Source organism: Schistocerca cancellata, chromosome 1, assembly GCF_023864275.1.
Source record: "Schistocerca cancellata isolate TAMUIC-IGC-003103 chromosome 1, iqSchCanc2.1, whole genome shotgun sequence".
Taxonomy (NCBI): Eukaryota; Metazoa; Arthropoda; class Insecta; order Orthoptera; family Acrididae; genus Schistocerca; species Schistocerca cancellata.
The window spans coordinates 307,370,878-307,394,401 of NC_064626.1; the positions used below are offsets into that span (position 1 = coordinate 307,370,878).

At 43.3% G+C, this 23,524-nt stretch overlaps 1 protein-coding gene across 1 annotated transcript in view; it reads right to left on the bottom strand.

The window, feature by feature from the left end:
• The window catches only part of LOC126172829 (glucose dehydrogenase [FAD, quinone]-like), a 220,730-nt gene that overhangs the window by 5,150 nt on the left and 192,056 nt on the right, over positions 1 to 23,524 (bottom strand). The window contains exon 5 of the mRNA XM_049920913.1: positions 21,313 to 21,647. Coding sequence (XP_049776870.1) covers positions 21,313 to 21,647 — 335 coding nt within the window. The remainder of the gene's footprint in view (positions 1 to 21,312; positions 21,648 to 23,524) is intronic.

The window sequence follows — 23,524 nt, forward strand, 5'->3', positions numbered from 1 at the left end:
GCAAGGGAACTTGCTGTTCCAACAGGCAATGCACGTCCGCATGTATCCCGTGCCACCCAACGTGCTCTAGAAGGTGTAAGTCAACTACCCTGGCCAGCAAGATCTCCGGATCTGTCCCCCATTGAGCATGTTTGGGACTGGATGAAGCGTCGTCTCACGCGGTCTGCACGTCCAGCACGAACGCTGGTCCAACTGAGGCGCCAGGTGGAAATGGCATGGCAAGCCGTTCCACAGGACTACATCCAGCATCTCTACGATCGTCTCCATGGGAGAATAGCAACCTGCATTGCTGCGAAAGGTGGATATACACTGTACTAGTGCCGACATTGTGCATGCTCTGTTGCCTGTGTCTATGTGCCTGTGGTTCTGTCAGTGTAATCATGTGATGTATCTGACCCCAGGAATGTGTCAATAAAGTTTCCCCTTCCTGGGACAATGAATTCACGGTGTTCTTATTTCAATTTCCAGGAGTGTATTTCAGATGAGAACTCTGTTTGACTTATATATTGTAGCGGAAGGGACTTACCAGTCGAGCTAGCATATACGTGACAGTACATTAACGCAGAACGATAACTAGCCTGACCTGGCCGTGTAAGTTGACGTGCAGCGTACCAACTTGTGAGATAGGGAGGCGAGCGTGACCGGAATCGTATCTTACGTGGGGCATTAATAACCGTTTGCGTAGAAATCCAGCCAGCGAGACTGTGGTTATTCGGCGGTTTTCCACGCTCGTTTGGACAAATACATGGCTGCTGTCCAAACACCAGCTCATAGTGGGCGACACAAAAACATTTAAAGCATGTTAACATACAAAACGAAGTTTACACGATTCTCAAACGGATGGTGCACACTTCTTCCCTCGATTAGTGTAACTGACGACTGAGGTGACAGAAAGGCCATCCTGTTTGTCAAATTATGAAAACAGCGGACTCGTACGTCGCGATAGACGCTAGTAAAGAGAGAAGGCAGTAATTAGGCTGCGATACACATATAGCTCAGAAACACTGTTACTGGATATCATTTTCATAATTATTTACTTCCAAAATATCTTGGTGTGCTGTTATCGATTCTGAACTAGTAAGAAAAATACTTACTACAGAAAGGGAAAAGGCATATGTACTCGCGAAAAGTTTGTCAAAAGAAGGTGATTGGCAAGTGAGGTGGGTGAACATAGATACAGAAGATTTTGTAGGGAAAAAGACAGGATTCGAAGGTGTAGTCAAAAACGGATCACCTTTTCTCATACATGGTGTGCCTCCGAAGAGTCGTCAGTTGCATTTTCTCTGGGGTTTCGGGAGCTATTTCCAATTTCGCTTTTGCAATGTGTAAATGGAGTCAGCCCAAATGTGTTTCCATGCCACGTCCTATGTCAACGAAAAGTATCGGTTTGTTTCCTGTTACACAAAAAGCATTGTTAAACTGGAATTTTATGTGGCCATACGATACAGCGGTCCCAAATTAGTCTAGTGCGATATTTCTCGGCACGTATTAACCGGGAGAGTGAAACACGAAGATTAGGCAGTACCCCCACTGCGACAGCATCGCCATGGCCCGTGCTGATTCCTACTACCATGCAGCAGCACTGTTCAGTCACTGCTGGAGATGGTTTGTTGTTCGTGTTTTACCGTCCCCGTTAATATACAGGGTGTTACAAAAAGGTACGGCCAAACTTTCAGGAAACAATCCTCACACACAAATAAAGAAAAGATGTTATGTGGACATGTGTCCGGAAACGCTTAATTTCCATGTTAGAGCTCATTTTAGTTTCGTTAGTATGTACTGTACTTCATCGATTCACCGCCAGTTGGCCCAATTGAAGGAAGGTAATGTTGACTTCGGTGCTTGTGTTGACATGTGACTCATTGCTCTACAGTACTAGCATCAAGCACATCAGTGCGTAGCATCAACAGGTTAGTGTTCATCACGAACGTGGGTTTGCAGTCAGTGCAATGTTTACAAATGCGGAGTTGGCAGATGCCCATTTGATGTATGGATTAGCACGGGGCAATAGCCGTGGCGCGGTACGTTTGTATCGAGACAGATTTCCAGAACGAAGGTGTCCCGACAGGAAGACGTTCGAAGCAATTGATCAGCGTCTTAGGGAGCACGGAACATTCCAGCCTATGACTCGCGACTAGGGAAGACCTAGAACGACGAGGACACCTGCAATGGACGAGGCAATTCTTCGTGCAGTTGACGATAACCTTAATGTCAGCGTCAGAGAAGTTGCTGCTGTACAAGGTAACGTTGACCACGACACGTACGGTTCTCAACAACAGATTCGGTGACCGACGGATTGGTAGAGGCGGACCAATTCCACGGCCTCCACGCTCTCCTGACCTCAACCCTCTTGACTTTCATTTATGGGGACATCTGAAAGCTCTTGTCTACGCAACCCCGGTACCAAATGTAAAGACTCTTCGTGCTCGTATTGATGACGGCTGTGATAGGATACGCCATTCTCCAGGGCTGCATCAGCGCATCAGGGATTCTATGCGACGGAGGGTGGATGCATGTATCCTCGCTAACGGAGGACATTTTGAACATTTCCTGTAACATAGTGTTTAAAGTCACGCTGGTACATTCTGTTGGTGTGTGTTTCCATTCCATGATTAATGTGATTTGAATAAAAGTAATAAAATGAGCTCTAACATGGAAAGTAAGCGTTTCCGGACACATGTCCACATAACACATTTCCTTTCTTTGTGTGTGAGGAATATTTCCTGAAAGTTTGGCCGTACCTTTTTGTAACACACTGTATATAGCAAAAAGATTAATACAGATCGGGAAAAGACGAATGGGAGAGTAAAACTCGGCACAAAAGTCATTATGTTTGTAACGCTAAACAAACCGACGCTTTCGGTTGACACTGGGGATGAAAGATGTAAGAAGCTATACTTGTTTCAAAACCGAAATAGTGGATATTGTCAAAGCACCTGGCAAAATGCGCCTGACGACTCTTTGGGAAGCCAGCTTCTACAGTGGAACGAAGAATGTCATCAAACTGAAAGGTGTAAAAAGGAAAGATCGTTGACGGAAATAAAGATTCTGTTGGACAGTCTCGCCGTTGGGGCCCTATCCTGCGACCAGTTTACGTAGTCTCTGCCGTCAGTAGCCTATCAGACTCGTTCGCAGATTCTTGTTGTTGTGGTGTTCAGTCCAGAGACTGGTTTGATGCAGTTCTCCATGCTACTCTATCCTGTGCAAGCTTCTTCATCTCCCAGTACCTACTGCAACCTACATCCTTCTGAATCTGCTTAGTGTATTCACCTCTCGGTCTCCCTTTACGATTTTTACCCTCCACGCTGTCCTCCAATACTAAATTGGTGATCCCTTGATGCCTCAGAACATGTCCTACCAACCGATCCCTTCTTCTACTCAAGTTGTGCCACAAATTTCTCTTCTCCCCAATTCTATTCAATACCGCTCATTAGTTATGTGGTCTACCCACATAATTTTCAGCATTCTTCTGTAGCACCACACTTCGAAAGCTTCTATTCTCTTCTTGTCTAAACTATTTATTGTCCATGTTTCACTTCCATACATGGCTACACTCCACATAAATACTTTCAGAAACGACGTCCTGACATGTAAATCTATACTCGATGTTACAAATTTCTCTTCTTCAGAAACGATTTCCTTGCCATTGCCAGTCTAGATTTTATATCCCGTCTACTTCGACCATCATCAGTTATCTTGCTCCCCAAATAGCAAAACCCCTTGACTACTTTAAGCGTCTCATTTCCTAATCTAATTCCCGCAGCGTCACCCGATTTAATTCGACTACATTCCATTATCCTTATTTTGCTTTTGTTGATGTTCATCTCCCCCCATGAACCATGGACGGCCAGCCGGAGTGGCCGTGCGGTTCTAGGCACTACATTCTGGAACCGAGCGACCGCTACGGTCGCAGGTTCGAATCCTGCCTCGGGCATGGATGTGTGTGATGTCCTTAGGTTAGTTAGGTTTAATTAGTTCTGAGTTCTAGCGACTGATGACCTGAGAAGTTAAGTCGCCTAGTGCTCAGAACCATTTGAAACATTTGAACCATGGACGTTGCCGTTCGTGGGGAGGCTTGCGTGCCTCAGCGATACAGATAACCGTACCGTAGGTGCAACCACAACTGAGGGGTGTCGAGAGACCAGACAAACGTGTGGTCCCTGAGGAGGGGCAACAGCCTTTTCAGTAGTTGCAGGGGCAACAGTCTGGATGATTGACTGATCTGGCCTTGTAACAGTAACCAAAACGGCCTTGCTATGCTGGTACTGCGATCGGCTGAAATCAAGGGGAAACTGCAGCCGTCATTTTTCCCGAAGGCATGCAGCTTTACTGTATGCTTAAATGATGATGGCGTCCTCTTGGGTAAAATATTCCGGAGGTCAAATAGTCCCCCAATCGGATCTCCGGGAGGGGACTGCTCAGGAGGACGTTGTTATCAGGAGAAAGAAAAGTGGCGTTCTACGGAACGGAGCGTGGAATGTCAGATCCCTTAATCGGGCAAGTAGGTTAGAAAATTTAAAAAGGGAAATGGATAGGTTAAAGTTAGACATAGTGGGAATTAGTGAAGTTTGGTGGCAGGAGGAACAAGATTTCTGGTCAGGTGACTACAGGTTTATAAATAAAAAATCAAATAGGGGTAATGCAGGAGTAGGTTTAACAATGAATAAAAAAATAGGAGTGCGGGTAAGCTACTACAAACTGCATAATGAACGCATTATTGTGGCCAAGATAGGCACGAAGCCAACGCCTACTACAGTAGTACAAGTTTATATGCCAAATAGCTCTGCAGATGACGAAGAGATTGATGAAACGTATGATGAGATAAAAAATTATTCAGATAGTGAAGGGAGGCGAAAATTTAATAGTCATGGGTGACTGGAATTCGATAGTATGAAAAGGAAAAGAAGGAAACGTACTAGGTGAATACGGATTGGGGGTAAGAAATGAAAGAGGAAGCTGACTGATATAATTTTGCACAGAGCATAACTTAATCGTAGCAAACACTTGGTTTAAGAATCATAAAAGAAGGCTGTATACATAGAAAAAGCCTGGAGATACAAGAAGGTATCAGATTGAATATATAATGGTAAGACAGAGATTTAGGAACCAGGGTTTAAATTGTAAGATATTTCCAGGGAAGATGTGGAATCTGACCACAATTTATTGGTTATGAACCGGAGATTAAAACTGAAGAAACTGAAAAAAGGTGGAAATTTGAGAAGATGGAACCTGGATAAACTGAAAGGACCAGAGGTTGTAGAGAGCTTCACGGAGAGCATTAGGGAACGATTGACAAGAATGGGGGAAAGAAAAACAGTAGAAGAAGAATGGGTAGCTTTGAGAGACGAAATAGTGAAGGTAGCAGAGTATCAAGTAGGTAAAAAGACAAGGGCTAATAAAAATCTTTGGGTAACAGAAGAGATATTGAATTTAATTGATGAAAGGAGAAAATATAAAAATGTGGGAAATGAAGCGGGCAAAAAGGAATACAAACGTCTCAATAATGAGGTCGACAGGAAGTGCAAAATGGCTCAGCAGGGATGGCTAGAGGACAAATGTGAGGATGTAGGGTTGCATATCACTAGGGGTAAGATACATACTGCCTACAGGAAAATCAAAGAGACCTTTGGAGAAAAGAGAACCACTTGTATGAATATCAGGAGCTCAGATGGAAACCCAGTTCTAAGCAAAGAAGGCAAAGCAGAAAGGTGGAACGAGTATTTAGAGGGTCTATACAAGGGCGATGTTCTTGAGTACAATATTATAGAAATGGAAGAGGATGTAGATGAAGATGAAATAGGAGATACGATACTGCGTGACGAGTTTGACAGAGCACTGAAAGGACTAAGTCGAAACAAGGCCCCAGGAGTAGACAACATTCCATTTGAACTACTGACAGCCCTGGGAGAGCCAGGCCTAACAAAACTCTACCATCTAGTGAGCAAGATGTACGAGACAGGCTAAATACCCTCAGACTTCAAGAAGAATATAATAATAGCAATCCCAAAGAAAGCAGGTGTTGACAGGTGTGAAAATTACCGAACTATCAGTTTAATAATCCAAGGCTGCAAAATACTAACATCGGGGAGGATGAGTTTCGATTCCGTAGAAATGTTGGAACACGTGAGGTAATACTGACCCTACTACTTATATTATAAAATAGATTAAGGAAAGTGAGACAGGGTTGTAGCCTATCCCAGATGTTATTCAATATATATTGAGCAAGCAGTAAAGGAAACAAAAGAAAAATTCGGAGTAGGAATTAAAATCCATGGAGAAGAAATACAAACCTTGAGGTTCGCCGTGAGACATTGTAATTCTGTCAGAGACAGCAAAGGACCTGGAAGAGCAGCTGAAGGAAATGTGTGTTGAAAAGAGCATATAAGATAAACATCAACAAAAGCAAAACGAGGATAATGGAATGTAGTCGAATTAAATCGGGTGATGCTGCGGGAATTAGATTAGGAAATGAGACGCTTAAAGTAGTAAAGGAGTTTTGCTATTTGGGGAGCAAAATAACTGATGATGGTCGAAGTAGAGGGGATGTAAAATCTAGGCTGGCAATGGCAAGGAAATCGTTTCTGAAGAAGAGAAATTTGTTAACATCGAGAATAGAATTAAATGTCAGGAAGTCGTTTCTGAAAGTATTTGTATGGAGTGGAGCCATGTATGGAAGTGAAAAGTGGACGATAAATAGTTCAGACAAGAAGATAATGGAAGCTTTCGAAATGCGGTGTTACAGAAGAATGCTGAAGATTAGATGGGTAGATCACATAACTAATGAGGAGGTATTGAACAGAATTGGGGAGAAGAGAAATTTGTGGCACAACTTGAGTAGAAGAAGGGATCGGTTGGTAGGACATGTTCTGAGGCATCAAGGGATCAACGATTTAGTATTGGAGGGCAGCGTGGAGGGTAAAAATCGTAGAGGGTGACCAAGAGATGAATACACTAAACCGATTCAGTAGGATGTAGGTTGTAGTAGGTACTGGGAGATGAAGAAGCTTGCACAGGATAGAGTAGCATGGAGAGCTGCATCAAACCAGTCTCTGGACTGAAGACCACAACAACAACACGATGTTCATCTTATATTCTCCTTTCAAGACACTGTCCATTCCGTTCAACTGCTCTTCCAAATCCTTTACTGTCTCTGACAGAATTACCATGTCATCGGCGAACCTCAAAGTTTTTATTTCTTCTCCATGGATTTTAATTCCTACTCTGAATTTTTCCTTTGTTTCCTTTACTGCTTGCTCAGTATACAGATTGAATAACATTGGGGAAGGCTACAACCCTCTCTCACTCCCTTCCCAACCACTGCTTCCCCTTCATGCCCCTCGACTCTTATAACTGCCATCTGGTTTCTGTACAAATTGTAAATAGGCTTTCGCTCCCTGTATTTTACCCCTGCCATCATTAGAATTTGAAAGAGAGTATTCCAGTCAACATTGTCAAGTTTTCTCCAAGTCTACAAATGCCAGAAACGTAGGTTTGCCTTTCCTTAATCTATTTTCTAAGATAAGTAGTATGGGGGCAGTATTACCTCACGTGTTCCAACATCTCTACGGAATCGAAACTCATCCTCCCCGAGGTTAGTACTTTGCAGCCGTGGATTATTGTCTCTATGTCTACAAATACTAGAAACGTAGGTTTGCTTTCCTTAATCTATCTTCTAAGATATGTCGTAGGGTCAGTACAGCCTCACGTGTTCCAACATTTATATGGAATCCAAACTGATCTTCCCCGAGGTCGGCTTATACCAGTTTTTCCATTCGTCTGTAAAGAATTCCTGTCAGTCTTTTGCAGGTGTGACTTATTAAACTAATAGTTCGGTAATTTTCACGTCTGCCAACACCTGCTTTCTTTGGGATTGGAATTATTATATTACACGTTTCTTGTAGTACCTGTCTCATACATCTTGCTCACCAGATGGCTGTGTTTTGTCAGGGATGGCTCTCTCAAGGCTATCAGTAGTGTTAATGGAATGTTGTCTACTCCGGGGGTCTTGTTTCGACTTAGATCTTTCAGTGTTTTATCAAACTCTTCACACAGTATCATATCTCAGAAATCTGGAATTCACTGTGAAACATACACTGCTTCTTCTGCAAAGGACTTTTCAAACATTATTCTCTTTCTGTTGTAAACTTTCCATTCTACGGAATGAATGTCCATTCATATGGAAAGTAAAGTAAATGAGCTTTTTTATGTTCTTCCTCCGATCCCTACATGAATGACATGCCGTTGGTTGTGGAATGTTTTGAGATGCAATAATCTATTATCAAAGAGAAGTTTTGCTTGAACTCCATAGTGTTTTAACAGAGCAGGTATCGTGTACCTTTTTTTGCGTCCAGTCTACTGAACAACGAATTGATCTAGTTTTAGGAACACCGAGAGTTTAGTGTATAATCCAAACAATGGTGTGACTTCACATATTTCGAATGCGGAAGCACTGTCAGAGGTGAATTTCTAGTAAGCACCAGAATAAACTGTAGAACAACCAAGGAAATTAGTTTTCTAATCTTTCGAGTAACCATGAGGCTACATACGTTATCACAGAAGTAAGTGCCAATTTCTAAGTAGATTTACACGGTATGGCTGTCTTCTCACTTTAAAGTGTGTCATTTTAGCAATTTTTTTTCCATTTTCCCAATCTCCTATACGTTCGGTACGAACCAGAACCTATTTTTCTGCTCTGACTTTCGCAAGTTTGTTATTGCCTACTAATAGAATTTCATAGGTTTCCTTCGTTATCGCGCTCTGTTGCACTGTATACCGTACAGTCACTGCCGGAAAAAAAATTGGTACACTTTTTCAGAGGTTTCCAATTCACTCTAGATATACTGTTGCAGCAGTGCACGTGGAGAACATGAAATGATTACGTTTACAAATCAATAGCACAAGCGGATCTGAGGTGCAAAGCACCGACCCATGCTGGAACACCCATATCAGTATTTGGTGTAGACTCCCCAGGCGGAAATGCAGGCGCTGGCCCTGGCATCGCGCTCGATTGCACAGATGGCGAATACTGTCCTGGGGTACGTTATGCTCGACCTCTTCACGTAGTTCTGTGGCAGTTGTAGGTTGGCGAATTGCACGAGTCACTTCTCGTCCCATCATGTCCCACACGTGCTCGCTTGGCGACGGATCCAGATATCGTGCTGGCCAGGGAAGCTTCTGAACATCGTTCAGAGCACGTTGGGTTCCACGGGCACTTTGTGGGCGAGCGTTATCCTGCTGGAACAGCACATCACCTTCCTGCTGCAAGAGCGGCCAGAGAACGGTTCTAACAATGTTCTGATCGTGCCGAGCGGTGGATAGCGTGCCCTCCAGAATGAAAAGTGAGCGAGATTTGTAGCTTATCGCGCCCCAGACAATAAGACGTGGCTGGGGGCAGTGTGTCTTGGACGAATGCACTCTACTAGACAGCGCTCACCCTGTCTTCGTCGTACGCACAAATGACCATCACTTGCGTGGAAGCAGAATCCGCGCCGGCCGGTGTGGCCGAGCGGTTCTAGGCGCTTCAGTCTGGAACCGCGCGACCGCTACGGTCGCAGGTTCGAATCCTGCCTCGGCATGGATGTGTGTGATGTCCTTAGGTTAGTTCGGTTTAAGTAGTTCTAAGTTCTAGGGGACTGATGACCTTAGAATTTACGTCCCATAGTGCTCGGAGCCATTTGAACCAAGTGCTGCATGAACGTCCAGAACTTCATCTACGGGTCAGAATGTCCACGTGACTACTGATACCAGCATCGCTGCAGAACTCACGCCAAAGTTTGTGGCATTTCTCCAAAGGACCAAGGCGCCACTTCGAAGGCCGCAGTCTGACCCCTTTCAAACTTGCTCAGTTGCCTGTAGGAAGTACGCGTTCACTCCGTGGCGTGTTTGCCCGCTTGCTTCACACATTTGCTCCACACCGAGCCTTCTCGCTGTGAGCATTCCCTATTAAATGGTAGACACATATGGCTCTCTGGTACTTATGCTACTACTCTATCTGTTGGCGGACGACGTTGGAATCATTAGCAGTACACCTATTATCCCCCTGATGGCATTCTGTAAGAAATAAAGTATTCCATTAGCTTTGATAACTAACGAAATCGCATTTTCATTCAGTGCAATATTTCATCGTGTACATACCTGTAGAACGACTGAGGTTCAAGTTCGACGGTCATTCATTATTGCTGCACTGGAAGAATGCTCATGTTGTAGAGTTATTGAATGATAGTGTTTTACGTTTTCTGCTATTAGTACCAGAAAAAAGCCCCCAATACTACAACTTATGTAGTTTCCTTTCAACGCCAGTTTATTGATTAATTCTGTTCATCAACAACATTTTAAGTTAATATTGCTTAGCAAATCATTTACATATACCATGACGTTAATGAAATGTATTTTTACTGTCAGCTTGTATTGTATTGTAATGTATGTTAACCGGGGACCTAGATCGACGGAGAGGCTCCGTCCCCGCCGCAGCCGCAATGGTCCACAACCCCACGATGACTACCGATGTCCACTTCACCCCTCCACCGCCCCACATGGAACCCAGGGTTATTGTGCGGTTCGGCCCCCGGTGGACCCCCCCCCCCCCCAGGGAACATGTTTGCGTTGCAGAGTAATGGTGGTGTACGAGTACGTGGAGAACTTGTTTGCGCAGCAATCGCCGACATTGTGTAACTGAGGCGGAATAAGGGGAACCAGCCCGCATTCGCTGACTCAGATGGAAAACGGCCTAAAAACCATCCACAGACTGGCCGGTTCACCGGACCTCGACACAAGTCCGCCGGGCGGATGCGTGTCGGGGACCAGGAACCCCTCCCTCCCCCCCCCCCCCGCCTCCCGCCCCCCCCCCCCCCCGGAAAGCCGTGCGTTAGACCGCTCGGCCAACCGGGCGGGCTTTACTGTCAGCTTACGCATGCTTACAATGAAAATCATAATTGGGATTTTATTAGTCACCTACATCGGAGACATGTTATGGTGTTTTACGTTCAGTCTTCTCAATGTTAGAACAAAACGTAATTGGATACCCTACTCCTAACCCCGACCGATATTCTCCTTCAAGTAGCTGCAATGGAAAAAAATTATTAACTTGTGGTTAGGAATATCTGAATTATAGTATAATTTCTATTTTCCGCGTAGGTATAATACAGGTAATTATTTCATCTGTAACACCGTCGGTGAATTACTTGTTTGTTTTGGCAGACCTGTTTAGTTACGTGTGTTCATTTATGACGCGCCTGAAAACTGAATAAATTTTTGCGATAATCGTAATTGTCAACGGGGTGCAAACGCATTAATTGAATGTGACCATAACAGTCACCATCTGATGTATTCCCGGCTATGCAGACTCGCATTTCTTAAGTCTGCTTACCTGTGTACCACGGTGTGATATTACAGAAGTTAACATGTATATAGTAGTTGGTTATATACAGGGTACGTTTAAGTTCCTATTACAGGCTTCTAATGTTTGTAGAGGGGCTTACTAGAACAAATTTTGATAAGATATCCACGGCCGTGAATTTGCCGATTCAACGAAAAGTATGTTTGAAACTCAGCTTACTTTCAGACTTCAAACCAGTCGCTCCACGGTACGCAAACAGCGGAGACAATGAGTTACGACCTGTGTGCTCTACAGGAGCCCCTAGCGTGGGCAGTATTCCGATTCCTCGTCATCAGGAACTCTTCTGTGACGAAAGATGTCCTCTTTAGAGTCTACAATATGGCGCATTCGTGAAGCACCACAGTTAACCATCCCTGTTGTGAACGTGCCAGTTTCTCGCAGCCGTTGAAGTCCAACGAAGATGGTATGTAATTTCGTAATTACAATAGGTACTGGAAACTGCACCCTCTTCTCAGTTTGTGTGCGCACCGTGAAACGGGAGATTTGAATGTAATTCGATCTTCAAAATTATTTTATATCACAACCTTCCATTTCCTGATATACGTTATCTTCTTCTTCTTCTGCCAATCTAGGTTTCGCTCTAGGGCTTGCTCTGGCCTCACCATCTCATCCTCGGTCTTCACACACTAGCCTTGCTCCATCATCTATAATCCATTGGTAGTTTAAGAAGTCTTTGTGGCGGTTTACGAAGTACATACTCTCTCCGTATTTCTTTTGTATAAGAGTGCCTTTCTCGCTATTGGTTTCCTCCGTATCGTTCCCTTATTACCTGTTTTCTAATTTTTTCTTCCGTAATACAGTCTATCATAGATCTTAGAAATTTCATTTCTGATGGTTCTAGTTGCCATAAATCTAAATTTTTCGGCGTCAAACTTTCCGTCCCATATAACAACGTTGGAACTGAGATGACTTCATAAAATGTTAGCTGTGTGCTTTTTCTTGTTTTATTCTTAAGCGATCTCCTTATTGCGCCACATGTACACTGGAAAGTATTAGTTTTCTTCTCTATATCTGTATTTTAATCATATCATATGTCGCATCATAAATATTTGAAGTGGGCTCCCTTTTCTACCGTTTTATTATTGAGGATTATTTTTATTAATATTAGGTGAATACCTAAAAAGGCCATAATTTTAGTTTTATTGGTAGATATTATCAGATTGTAGCTTGCACCTATCTCATTTAGTTTATGTAGTGCCATTTATAATTTATCTTCACTGTATTGTATTACAGAGTTTCAGAGAGAGCATAAGGGAACAATTGTCACAAATGGGGGAAAGAAATATAGTAGAAGAAAAATGGGTAGCTCTGAGGGATGAAGTAGTGAAGGCAGCAGAGGATCAAGTAGGTAAAAAGACAAGGGCTAGTAGAAATCCTTGGGTAACAGAAGAAATATTGAATTTAATTGACGAAACGAGAAAATATAAAAATGCAGTAAGTGAAGCAGGCAAAAAGGAATACAAACGTCTAAAAAATGAGATCGACAGGAAGTGCAAAATGGCTAAGCAGGGATGGCTAGAGGACAAATGTAAGGATGTAGAGGCTTTCTCTCTAGGGGTAAGATACGTACTAGGAAAATTAAAGAGGCATTTGGAGAAAAGAGAACCACTTGTATGAATATCAAGAGCTCAGTTGGAAACCCAGTTCTAAGCAAAGAAGGGAAAGTAGAAAGGTGGAAGGAGTATATGGAGGGTCTATACAAGGGCGACGTACTTCATGATAATTGGAAATGGAAGAGAATGTAGATGAAGACGAAATGGGAGATATAATACTGCGTGAAGAGTTTGACAGAGCACTGAAAGACCTGAGTCGAAACAAGGCCCCGGGAGTAGACAACATTCCATTAGAACTACTGGCGGCCTTGGGAGAGCCAGTCCTGACAAAACTCTACCATCTGGTGAGCAAGATGTATGAGACAGGCGAAATACCCTCAGACTTCAAGAAGAATATAAAATTCCAATCCCAAAGAAAGCAGGTGTTGACAGATGTGAAAATTACGGAACAATCAGTTTAATAAGCCACAGCTGCAAAATACTAACGCGAATTCTTTACAGACGAATGGAAAAACTGGTAGAAGCCGACCTTGGGGAAGATCAGTTTGGATTCTGTAGAAATATTGGAACACGTGAGGCAATACTGACCCTACGACGTATCTTAGAAGAAAGATTATGGAAAGGCAAACCTACGTTTCTAGCATTTGTAGACTTAGAGAAAGCTTTTGACAATGTTGACTGGAATATCCTCTTTCAAATTCTTAAGGTGGCAGGGGTAAAATACAGGGAGCGAAAGCCTATTTACAATTTGTACAGAAACCAGATGGCAGTTATAAGAGTCGAGGGACATGAAAGGGAAGCAGTGGTAGGGAAGGGAGTGAGACAGGGTTGTAACCTCTGCCCGATGTTATTCAATCTGGATATTGAGCAAGCAGTAAAGGAAACAGAAGAAAAATTCGGAGTAGGTATTAAAATCCATGGAGAAGAAATACAAACTTTGAGGTTCCCCGATGACATTGTAATTCTGTCAGAGACAGCAAAGGACTTGGAAGAGCAGTTGAACGGAATGGACAGTGTCTTGAAAGGAGGATATAAGATGAACATCAACAAAAGCAAAACGAGGATAATAGAATGTAGTCGAATTAAGTCGTGTGATGCTGAGGGAATTAGATTAGGAAATGAGACACTGAAAGTAGTAAAGGAGTTTTGCTATTTGGGGAGCAAAATAACTGATGATGGTCGAAGTAGAGAGGATATAAAATGTAGACTGGCAATGGGAAGGAAAGTGTTTCTGAAGAAGAGAAAGTTGTTAACATCTAGTATTGATTTAAGTGTCAGGAAGTCGTTTCTGAAAGTATTTGTAAGGAGTGTAGCCATGTATGGAAGTGAAACATGGACGATAAAAAGTTTGGACAAGAAGGGAATAGAAGCTTTCGAAATGTGGTGCTACAGAAGAATACTGAAGATTAGATGGGTAGATCACATAACTAATGAGGAAGTATTGAATAGGATTGGGGAGAAGAGAAGTTTGTAGCACAACTTGACCAGAAGAAGGGATCGGCTGGTAGGACATGTTCTGAGGCATCAAGGGATCACAAATTTAGCATTGGAGGGCAGCGTGGAGGGTAAAAATCGTAGGGGGAGACCAAGAGATGAATACACTAAGCAGATTCAGAAGGATGTAGGTTGCAGTAAGTACTGGGAGATGAAGAATCTTGCACAGGATAGAGTAGCATGGAGAGCTGCATCAAACCAGTCTCAGGACTGAAGACCACAATAACAAAAACAACAACAACATATTGTATGATAACTTGATCATCCTCGTATAATAGCATATGAATACATTTATTCCTCCTATCATTTATTTTTCCCATTCTCTGACCAAGTCGTCTACACAGATATTGAATGTTGTTGATTAGCTACACCCTTGCGTTATCTCTTTACCCGTGTCAATTCTAATAGTGGTGTCCTTATGTAGAGTTTTTGCGATTGCAGCTGAGTTGTAGCAAACGTTCTTTCATGATCCACAAATGCTGTTTGAGTATCCAGATTAAATTCTCGTCTGTTTTGTTTTGCCCGTTTCACTGCAAAAACATCGTTTACATGTGACCTTTCCTTTCGGAAACCTGTTTGTTCATTCATTTAAATTATATCCGACTACTCGTATCCTTTCATTTAATATTCTACTATAGATTTTGTGACCAATATTCAGAAAGCTTATACCCCACGGGTTCCCCATCTCTCTCAAATTCATAGAAGCGTATAATAAGAATTGCAAAACAGCCTGTATATGTGAAATATTTTTGTCACAGAATAAATATTCAACACGATACGAGGTACCAGAAATGGGAACGAGTAATTACGGAATATTTACGAAACACGCAAATGTAGATATGTGTTCAAATATTCAAGCTCTTCGCATATGAATCAGACAGAACCTACAACGATCTGCCAGAACATTATGACCACCGACCTACTGTCGATATAAACCCGTCCTTGTGGTATCACAGTCACCTGGTGAGGAATGACTGTTATGTAGTATCAGCGAGCGTGAGTAAAATGTGGAGTTTGACCGAGAACAGACTGTGATGGCCCGCAGGCTCGGCACGAGCATTTAGGAAAGTGCACGACTTGTTGGATGTGCAAAAAATGCTGTGGTGAGTGTCTTCAACGCGTGGAGAAGCCAAGATGAAACCTCGCCCAGACGTCGTGGGGTTGGTTGGCCACTTCTCATTACAGATGTATAATGTTGTAGGCTGGGTAGATAGGTAAAACAGGAAAGATTATAATGGTGGGGAGAGTACAAGCGTGTCTGAACACACAGTGTACGGAACGCTCCTAACGATGGGCCTCCGCAGCCGACGACCCATGTTTATGCCGTCATTAACACCACGACATCGGCAACTACGACTGGAATGGGCACGTGGCCATCGGCAATGGACGTTGGCGCAGTGACAGGGCGTTGCATGGACTAATGTATCCCGATACGTTCTTCATCACGCTGACGGGAGGGCACGAATCAGTCGCCTTGCAGGGGAACAGCTCTTTGACACCTGTACTGCGGGATTCAGTCAAGCTGGCGGCGGCTCCATGGTGCTCTGTGGAACATTCACGTGGCCATCCATAGGTCCGGTGGACCTCGTGCAATGCATGATGACGGCCAAGGACATCGTACATTAGTTGCAGACCACGTACACCCCTTTATGACGATCATGTTTCCCGGCGGCAGTGGCATTTTTCAACAAGATAATGCACCATGTCAGAAGATCAAGAGTGTGATGGAATGCTACGAGGAACACAATGGCAAGTTCCAATTGATGTGCCCCCCCCCCCAACTAACAAGATCTGAAACCGATCGAACATGTCTGGGATGTTATTTGTGGTGTCACCGCCAGACACCACACTTGCTAGGTGGTAGCCTTTAAATCGGCTGCGGTCCGTTAGTATACGTCGGACCCGCGTGTCGCCACTATCAGTGATTGCAGACCGAGCTCCGCCACACGGCAGGTCTAGAGAGACTTCCTAGCACTCGCCCCAGTGGTACAACCGAATTTGATAGCGATGGTTCACTGACAAATTACGCTCTCATTTGCCGAGACGATAGGTAGCATAGCCTTCAGCTACGTCATTTGCCACGACCTAGCAAGGCGTCATTACCAGTTACTATTGATACTGTAAAACATGTACCGTCAAGAGCGATGTTCACCATTTATGGATTAAAGTTAACTATTCCACCAACTACGTCAGTTTTTTTCTACAGTCTAATTTCCTTGTCCTGTTCCAGACCTCACGCCAGCCTGCGTGAGCTAAAACGCGTGCCTTTCGGCTTCCTCTCATACCGGTGTTGGCTCTCCTGCCAACCCACAACATTATTAAATGTGGCGTCAGAGTTCATCGCCCCCTCCCCGTAATTTTCGGGAATTAGGTGACTTATGTATGCAGATGTTGTGCGAACTCCCTCCAGCGACCTATCGAGGCCTCATTGATTCCATGCCACGATACGTCGCCGCTGTTAACCGTCCCACAGACGGACATACCGGTCAGGCAGTTGGTCATAATGTTCTGGCTGATCGCTGTATATTGACGGTTTGAGAATAACTTCACGGAGATTAGAGTATTTCGTTCAGCGTCGAACGTCATGCTATACCTGTATACCCTCATAAATGTGTACCGCGCACCATAATTTCCTTACATAATAATATAGCGCAAAATTAATTCAGACGTTCTCACAGAAATAAGTTTAACTTCAATGTTGATAACGAAGCAGCTCCGTAAAACAGTGTACTTCTCTGAAGTCGGATTGGAGTTCGCGTGTGGTATACAAACTTACAACTGAGAGATGGTGTTTCCTTGTCTATTCTGCGAACATTCATTTTGCTATTACTGAGCTAGTATTCGCTACCAGCGATAAGCTTTAAACTTAATATGTCTTAGAAAATTGTAATATTTTATCCTTATGTTTCCCGTGCCGTTAGATTAGTGCTCTTAGGCCGGTGCAGTCAATAAAACGCGATGCACATTTTTACTGAGTGCCTCTGTGTTCTGTCAGTCAGCGCCTTTTTGCTGAAGCTCGGTGTGCGGCCGAAAGAAGGACCTGGATAGCTCGGTGACAAGGGCATTGCCTGCGTAAGAAAAGTGAGTGCTTGAGCAAACGACTTATACGTGATCTAAATATGTCAGACTGTTTCGAAAATTTGTTATCCTTTTATTTGTGGCTGCAATTTTATGAAACTGTAGTCTAAGTTTCAAAATAATATTCAGTTATCTGTTGCAAATATGTTTTTATTTCGCTTTACCGGTTTCGGCAAGTTAATTTGTCATTTTCAGAAGCCTGCAAAATTAGGGATATTATAAATCTTTACACCTTAGCTATACATGTATGTGAAGTATAAGATGTGTATTACACAAACTTATTTAATATTGGTTTAGCAGATCTCAATTTCTTCTTCCCAGAAGCATGATACCGTATGTCCAAAAATGAACACATTTTATTTGATTTTTGTAAACACAGACAAAAGATTTGCAGTAAGTGAATCACATATATGTACTTGCCAAACTGTTATTCTAGCAGCAAGGTTTATAAAAAGTTATATGTAATACATGTATACTGTATGTACTGATCTATAAAAAGAGTAGGTTGATTTTCACATTTTATAATAGATGCTATACAGTCAAAATAGAGCCTCTTTTTAATGCAAGTTGATCATTCAACAATTCTTTTGAATGTAGGCGGGAATGTTTATATATTTAATATTCTTCTAAAAGGCTTATTTTATAACCCTTGTCAACTATATATAAAATTTCCATGATAAACAAGGATGGGAGAATAAAGATGTAAAGATTTGAAATGTCCCTCATTTCGTAGGCTTCTGATGAAGACAGATTAATTTGTCGAAACCGGTAAAGCGAAATAATAATATATTTGCAACTGACGACAGAATTTTTTTATCGCTAACACCGATTCCCTTAAACCCCTGTATATTGTCTTATGAGAAACGAGATGAAAATTTTGTAACATATGTGAGAGGAGATAATTTAGACATAAATCGTTAGAAAAGCAGGACCAGTAAGAAGAAATACTGAAATAAGAAGATCAATTTGGTCTTTCAAGTCAATTGGAAAGTGTTGGTCACAAGACGCGAAATGTACACAAAATATTTTTCAGAAAATGTCAAAACATCACGTACAGTTGCACTGTATAAAACTATTTTAGTGTGGAAAAATTTGAAGATAATGACTAAAAATGACTTCATAAGCCGAAACCGGTTGTGAAAAGAAAGAAAAATTAAAGAAATAACCGTATAAGTAGAAAAATGCTGCATTCATGCGATAAATATTTGGCGGTGGCACCCTCCATGACTAAGATGTAAAACTATCAGGAAGATCGCAAGATCGCAATCAGGCACCGTCAAGGGGAGGCCATGACGTTTGGAACGCGGATTTACTGCAAACTTTGTACACTCGTAGTACTCCATGAGGACAACAAAATTTGTAAGCAGCAGCTTATGCTTATGTATGCTTGTCCGTGATTTGAAAAATCCCTTATACCTGGAAGGAGCCCGAAACTACTTCTTACCTGCGAGTTTTGACCGGCACGGACGTCTTTCGAAAGATCTACAATTAATCGTCGTTTTCGACATTACGAGTACAAGTTTCAGGATGGTATTTTTCGTAAAGACATGGAAAACATAAAGTTAAACGGCACCAGCTGCATTGAATAAATGCTATGCTTCCGCATACGTAAGGTCTTTTGAGGTTTTCCGTGGAAAAACAAACCTCGTTAACGTTTTCAAAAACCTCTTTTGCAGACGATAATTTGGAAGCAAACCATGCATAACGCAGCATTTCCTTAAATATCGGCGCTGATAATTGGTCATGTAGTGTCGACTGTATTTTAATAGCGTCGTAAAGACAAGCAATTTCTCGTTCTTTGTCGATTAAATACGAACAAATTTGAAGACACGGACAAGAATACATTTGCAGTACCGTTTTATGCGTTTGATCGTTTACTGGTCGATAGTTATGAATATTATATTATTTGTGATAATAAAAATTTGTACACCGCCAAATAACACTGTAAATTTAATAAAAGTTCATCTGATTACACGTATTTTTCCCATTATATCAATTTTAATATAAATAGTAAATAAAATGACTGTGTTAGAAATAAAAAAAAGTGACGAACGGGACTCGATACAGCGATTACGGGGCTTGAACGCTAACCGCTTTTTCTTATCTCATTTTTATTGGCTTTCGTTCGTTGCATCTGCTTGGGGTGGACGTCATAAGACACCCGTTCGTTGTTGAATGATTAACTCAATTGTATTATTACTGAAGGCAGCTAACTCTCTGACAGAACACGCTGAGATACCGTGCCCTACTGTCGCAGGTTCGAATCCTGCCTCGGGCATGGATGTGTGTGATGTCCTTAGGTTAGTTAGGTTTAAGTAGTTCAAGTTCTAGGGGACTGATGACCTCAGAACGTACGTCCTATAGTGCTTAGAGCCATTTGAACCTACCGTGCCGGCTACCACTCGGCTGCCGCCGCTTCAGGGCAAAAATGGCCACGCACAGGTATGTATTTGACAACCTAAATTATCTTGCGATTTTCTCAATAACGCTTGAGAAGTACGCGCTGCTTCTTACGCATTTTGTAGTCCTCATGGAGAACTTCGAGTGTATGAAGTTAGCAGTAAATCCACGTTCCCAACATCGTGGCCTCCCCTTGTGAGACATGTGTGTGTCCATCCCCTAGACAACAACCTAACGAACAAATTTCAAACTATACCAGGCACTTTATTGAGTCCCTTTACGTGTATTACGTGTACAGGGATAGGGACAAGGTTGCATAAGGTAAAACGTACATCTTTGATTATCACTAGCTACAGTAGTACTCCGCGTATAGAGTGGATCATTCGTCGTGCTTAATCGCTCATTTTCATGCGGTGCCATTACCTATTATGTAGCATTATTAGTACTAGTTTTACTTAACAGCCGTGAAATAAAACTTCCTGGCAGATTAAAACTGTGTGCCGGACCGAGACTCGAACTCGAGACCTTTGCCTTTCGCGGGAAAGTGCTCTACCAACTGAGCTATCCAAGCACGACTCACGCCCCGTCCTCACAGCTTTAATTCCTCCAGTAGGTCGTCTCCTACCTTCCAAACTTCACAGAAGCTCTCCTGATAACCTTGCAGAATTAGCACTCCTGGAAGAAAGGAAGTTTCATATCAGCGCACACTCCGCTGCAGAGTGAAAATCTCATTCTGGAAACATCCCCCAGGATTTCGTTAAGCCATGTCTCCACAATATCCTTTCTTCCAGGAGTGCTAGTTCTGCATGGTTCGCAGGAGAGCTTCTGTGAAGTTTGGAAGGTAGGAGACGAGGTACTGGCAGGAGTAAAGCTGTGAGGACGGGGCGTGAGTCGTGCTCAGGTGGCTCAGTTGGTAGAGCTCATGCCCGCGAAAGGCAAAGGTCCCGAGTTGGAGTCTCGGTCCGGCACACAGTTTTAATCTGCCTGGAAGTTTCATATCAGCGCACACTCCGCTGCAAAGAGAAAATCTCATTCTGGAAGCCGTGAAATAATTTTCCAATTCCGAGTTTCCTCCACATCGGCTCTACCACGGCACACAGCGCATTGTAACAACCATTCGCCCAGAGAAAACCACTCTCAGTAATCTTTTAGATGTTTTGCTAGCCAGCTGCCATTTGCGATTTACTTAGTGATCGATGGCTCTCGCTAAAAGCAGAAGGTCAATTGTCGCCCTCTGTAACGCGAAAGGTCCGACATTCAAGCGACAAATGCTTCCTGTGCCCGATCCTGCGCTGCCCCGGGCCGCGGCGCTCCTCTTTGATCTCACAGTGCAGCGGGAGGAGTCTGGGGACCGGCGGTAAATCGGCCTAGCGCGAAGAGCGGCTTACGTACAAACTTGATGCCGTGGACGAGCGCCTGCAGGTCCCGCTCGTCGTCGTAGTAGTTGGCCCGCAGGACGGGCGCGTGCAGCGGGTTGCGGCTGCGCAGGCGCACGGAGCCGCGGGAGCGCGGCCGCAGCAGCACGGCGGCCAGGGACCAGGCGTCGGCGCCCCGGCCGGCCGCGGCGCCCCACACACTCCGCCACGCGCCGCGCCGCCAGCCCACGAGGCGCCGCAGGAAGCCCAGCGAGTCGCCGGAGGGCGCTCCTGCGCCCATCACCAGCTCCACGTCGGGGCCCGGGCCCTCCGCCAGCGGCGTCCGCACAAACGCCAACGCCTCTGCGCCGCCTGCGTAATCGAAAAGGACACTTCGTTTTTACTCCTCAAAGCAAATTGCCTTTCACGTACTACATAAGCGCTTTCTCTGCAGTTGGATGGAGAACGATTCCCAGGCAGGCAGCCGTCACCGCTTGTGCTCGACAGTGTGTCGACTGGCCTACCAGTTTAAACTCTCTGAAATTGTACTGTACACCGGGATCACACTGACCCTCAATTAATTGCTGGAAACATTGCCTGAATATAGTATATTTTGTAATGAAACGACTCTTATACAGCAAAGGCATTTTATTTCTCCTGTGTCACGTTATTTTTCAGTCAACATTAATATTAATGTATCGAAATCCGAGACTAACAAGGGGAGGCCACGACGTTTGGAACTCGGATTTACCGCAAACTTCGTACACTCGTAGTACTCCATGAGGACAACAAAATGTGTAAGCAGTAGCGCGTACTTCTCAACCGTTATTGAGAAAATCGCAAATTAATTTCGGTCGTCAAACATATACCAACTGGAAATTACGATACATAGTGTGGATAATCAGAACACACGGAATGAACAGCTAACTCGTGATACAAATAACTTTTCCAAACCTTTCACTCGTTTCTTTTAGTAACTACATTTTTAGCAATTGGCAGGATACCATCATTTCATGATATCCTTGGAACATGTATATGTTATCTATTTGTATAGACATCTCTGTGACTTCCTTGTTTACTTGCGCGTGAGCTCACTCGCATTTCAGTGTCGGATTTGGCTACGTGGTGTGTGGTATCAACGAAGACGCACGGGTGGTTTACAACGATAGAGGAGAGGGCCATGTGGTTAGATGTTGAACACCATAGACGACACCATTTTAGAGTCTTTTATATTTTGACGACTATGTGGAGATGCACCTTGGAAGACACGGCTGCAACAAGGGAAGCAGCCACGATGTTTTAATTTTATTATCAATTTTATTGTGCCTGGTGCATGTTCCATTTTAACGAGTTTTAACAGGTTCTTTTACTTTTTATTATTCTGATGATGGAAACTTGACTTCCGAAACGCGTCAATCTTAGTGTTTTACACTATAAACAAGTGGTTGAGCCGATATATTTTTTAACATTGACATTCACAACCACGACCTCTCATCCAGTATGGATAAAATCAAATTACCTGTGTGTGGCCATTTTTACCGTGAAGCGGCGCCAGCCGTGTGGTTAGTGTTCATGCTCTGCTGGATAGAGTCCTGTTCGTCAGTTTTTCTTTTTTTTCAACACAGTATATCCTTTACTATTTATATTACAATTGATATAATGGGAAAAATACGAGTAATCGGATGAACTTTCATTAAATTTGCAATGTTATTTGGCAGTCTACAAATTTTTGTTATCACAAATAATATAATATTCATAACTATCGACTAGTAAACGACCAAACGCATAAAGTGATACTGAAAGTGTACGCTTGTCCGTGATTTGAGAAATCCCTTTTACCTGGAAGGAGCGCGAAACTACTTGTTACCGGCAAGTTTTGATCGGCAGAGACAGCTTTCAAAGAACGAGGGGAGGGTCAGGCTCGAACCGGGATAGAATGGGGATCATTCGACGGTTAACTCGCACAGCGCTGAGACCTTGCTTATGTAGCAAAAAGAACTAACATACGTGCGCATTGTTCGTGAAGTATAAAACCTTACATCATGACTAGAAAAAAGGCAGTGACATTCGGTTCGTCGAGAACTGCGGACGAGGAATGTCATGAATATTCAATCCATAGTGCAGTTGTGAAACGTCGGTTGAAAGATGCGTTCGTATATTGTGTTCGGGCTCCTTCCAGGTATAAGGGATTTCGCCGGCCAGTGTGGCCGAGCTGTTCTAGGCGCTTCAGTCTGGAACCGCGCGATCGC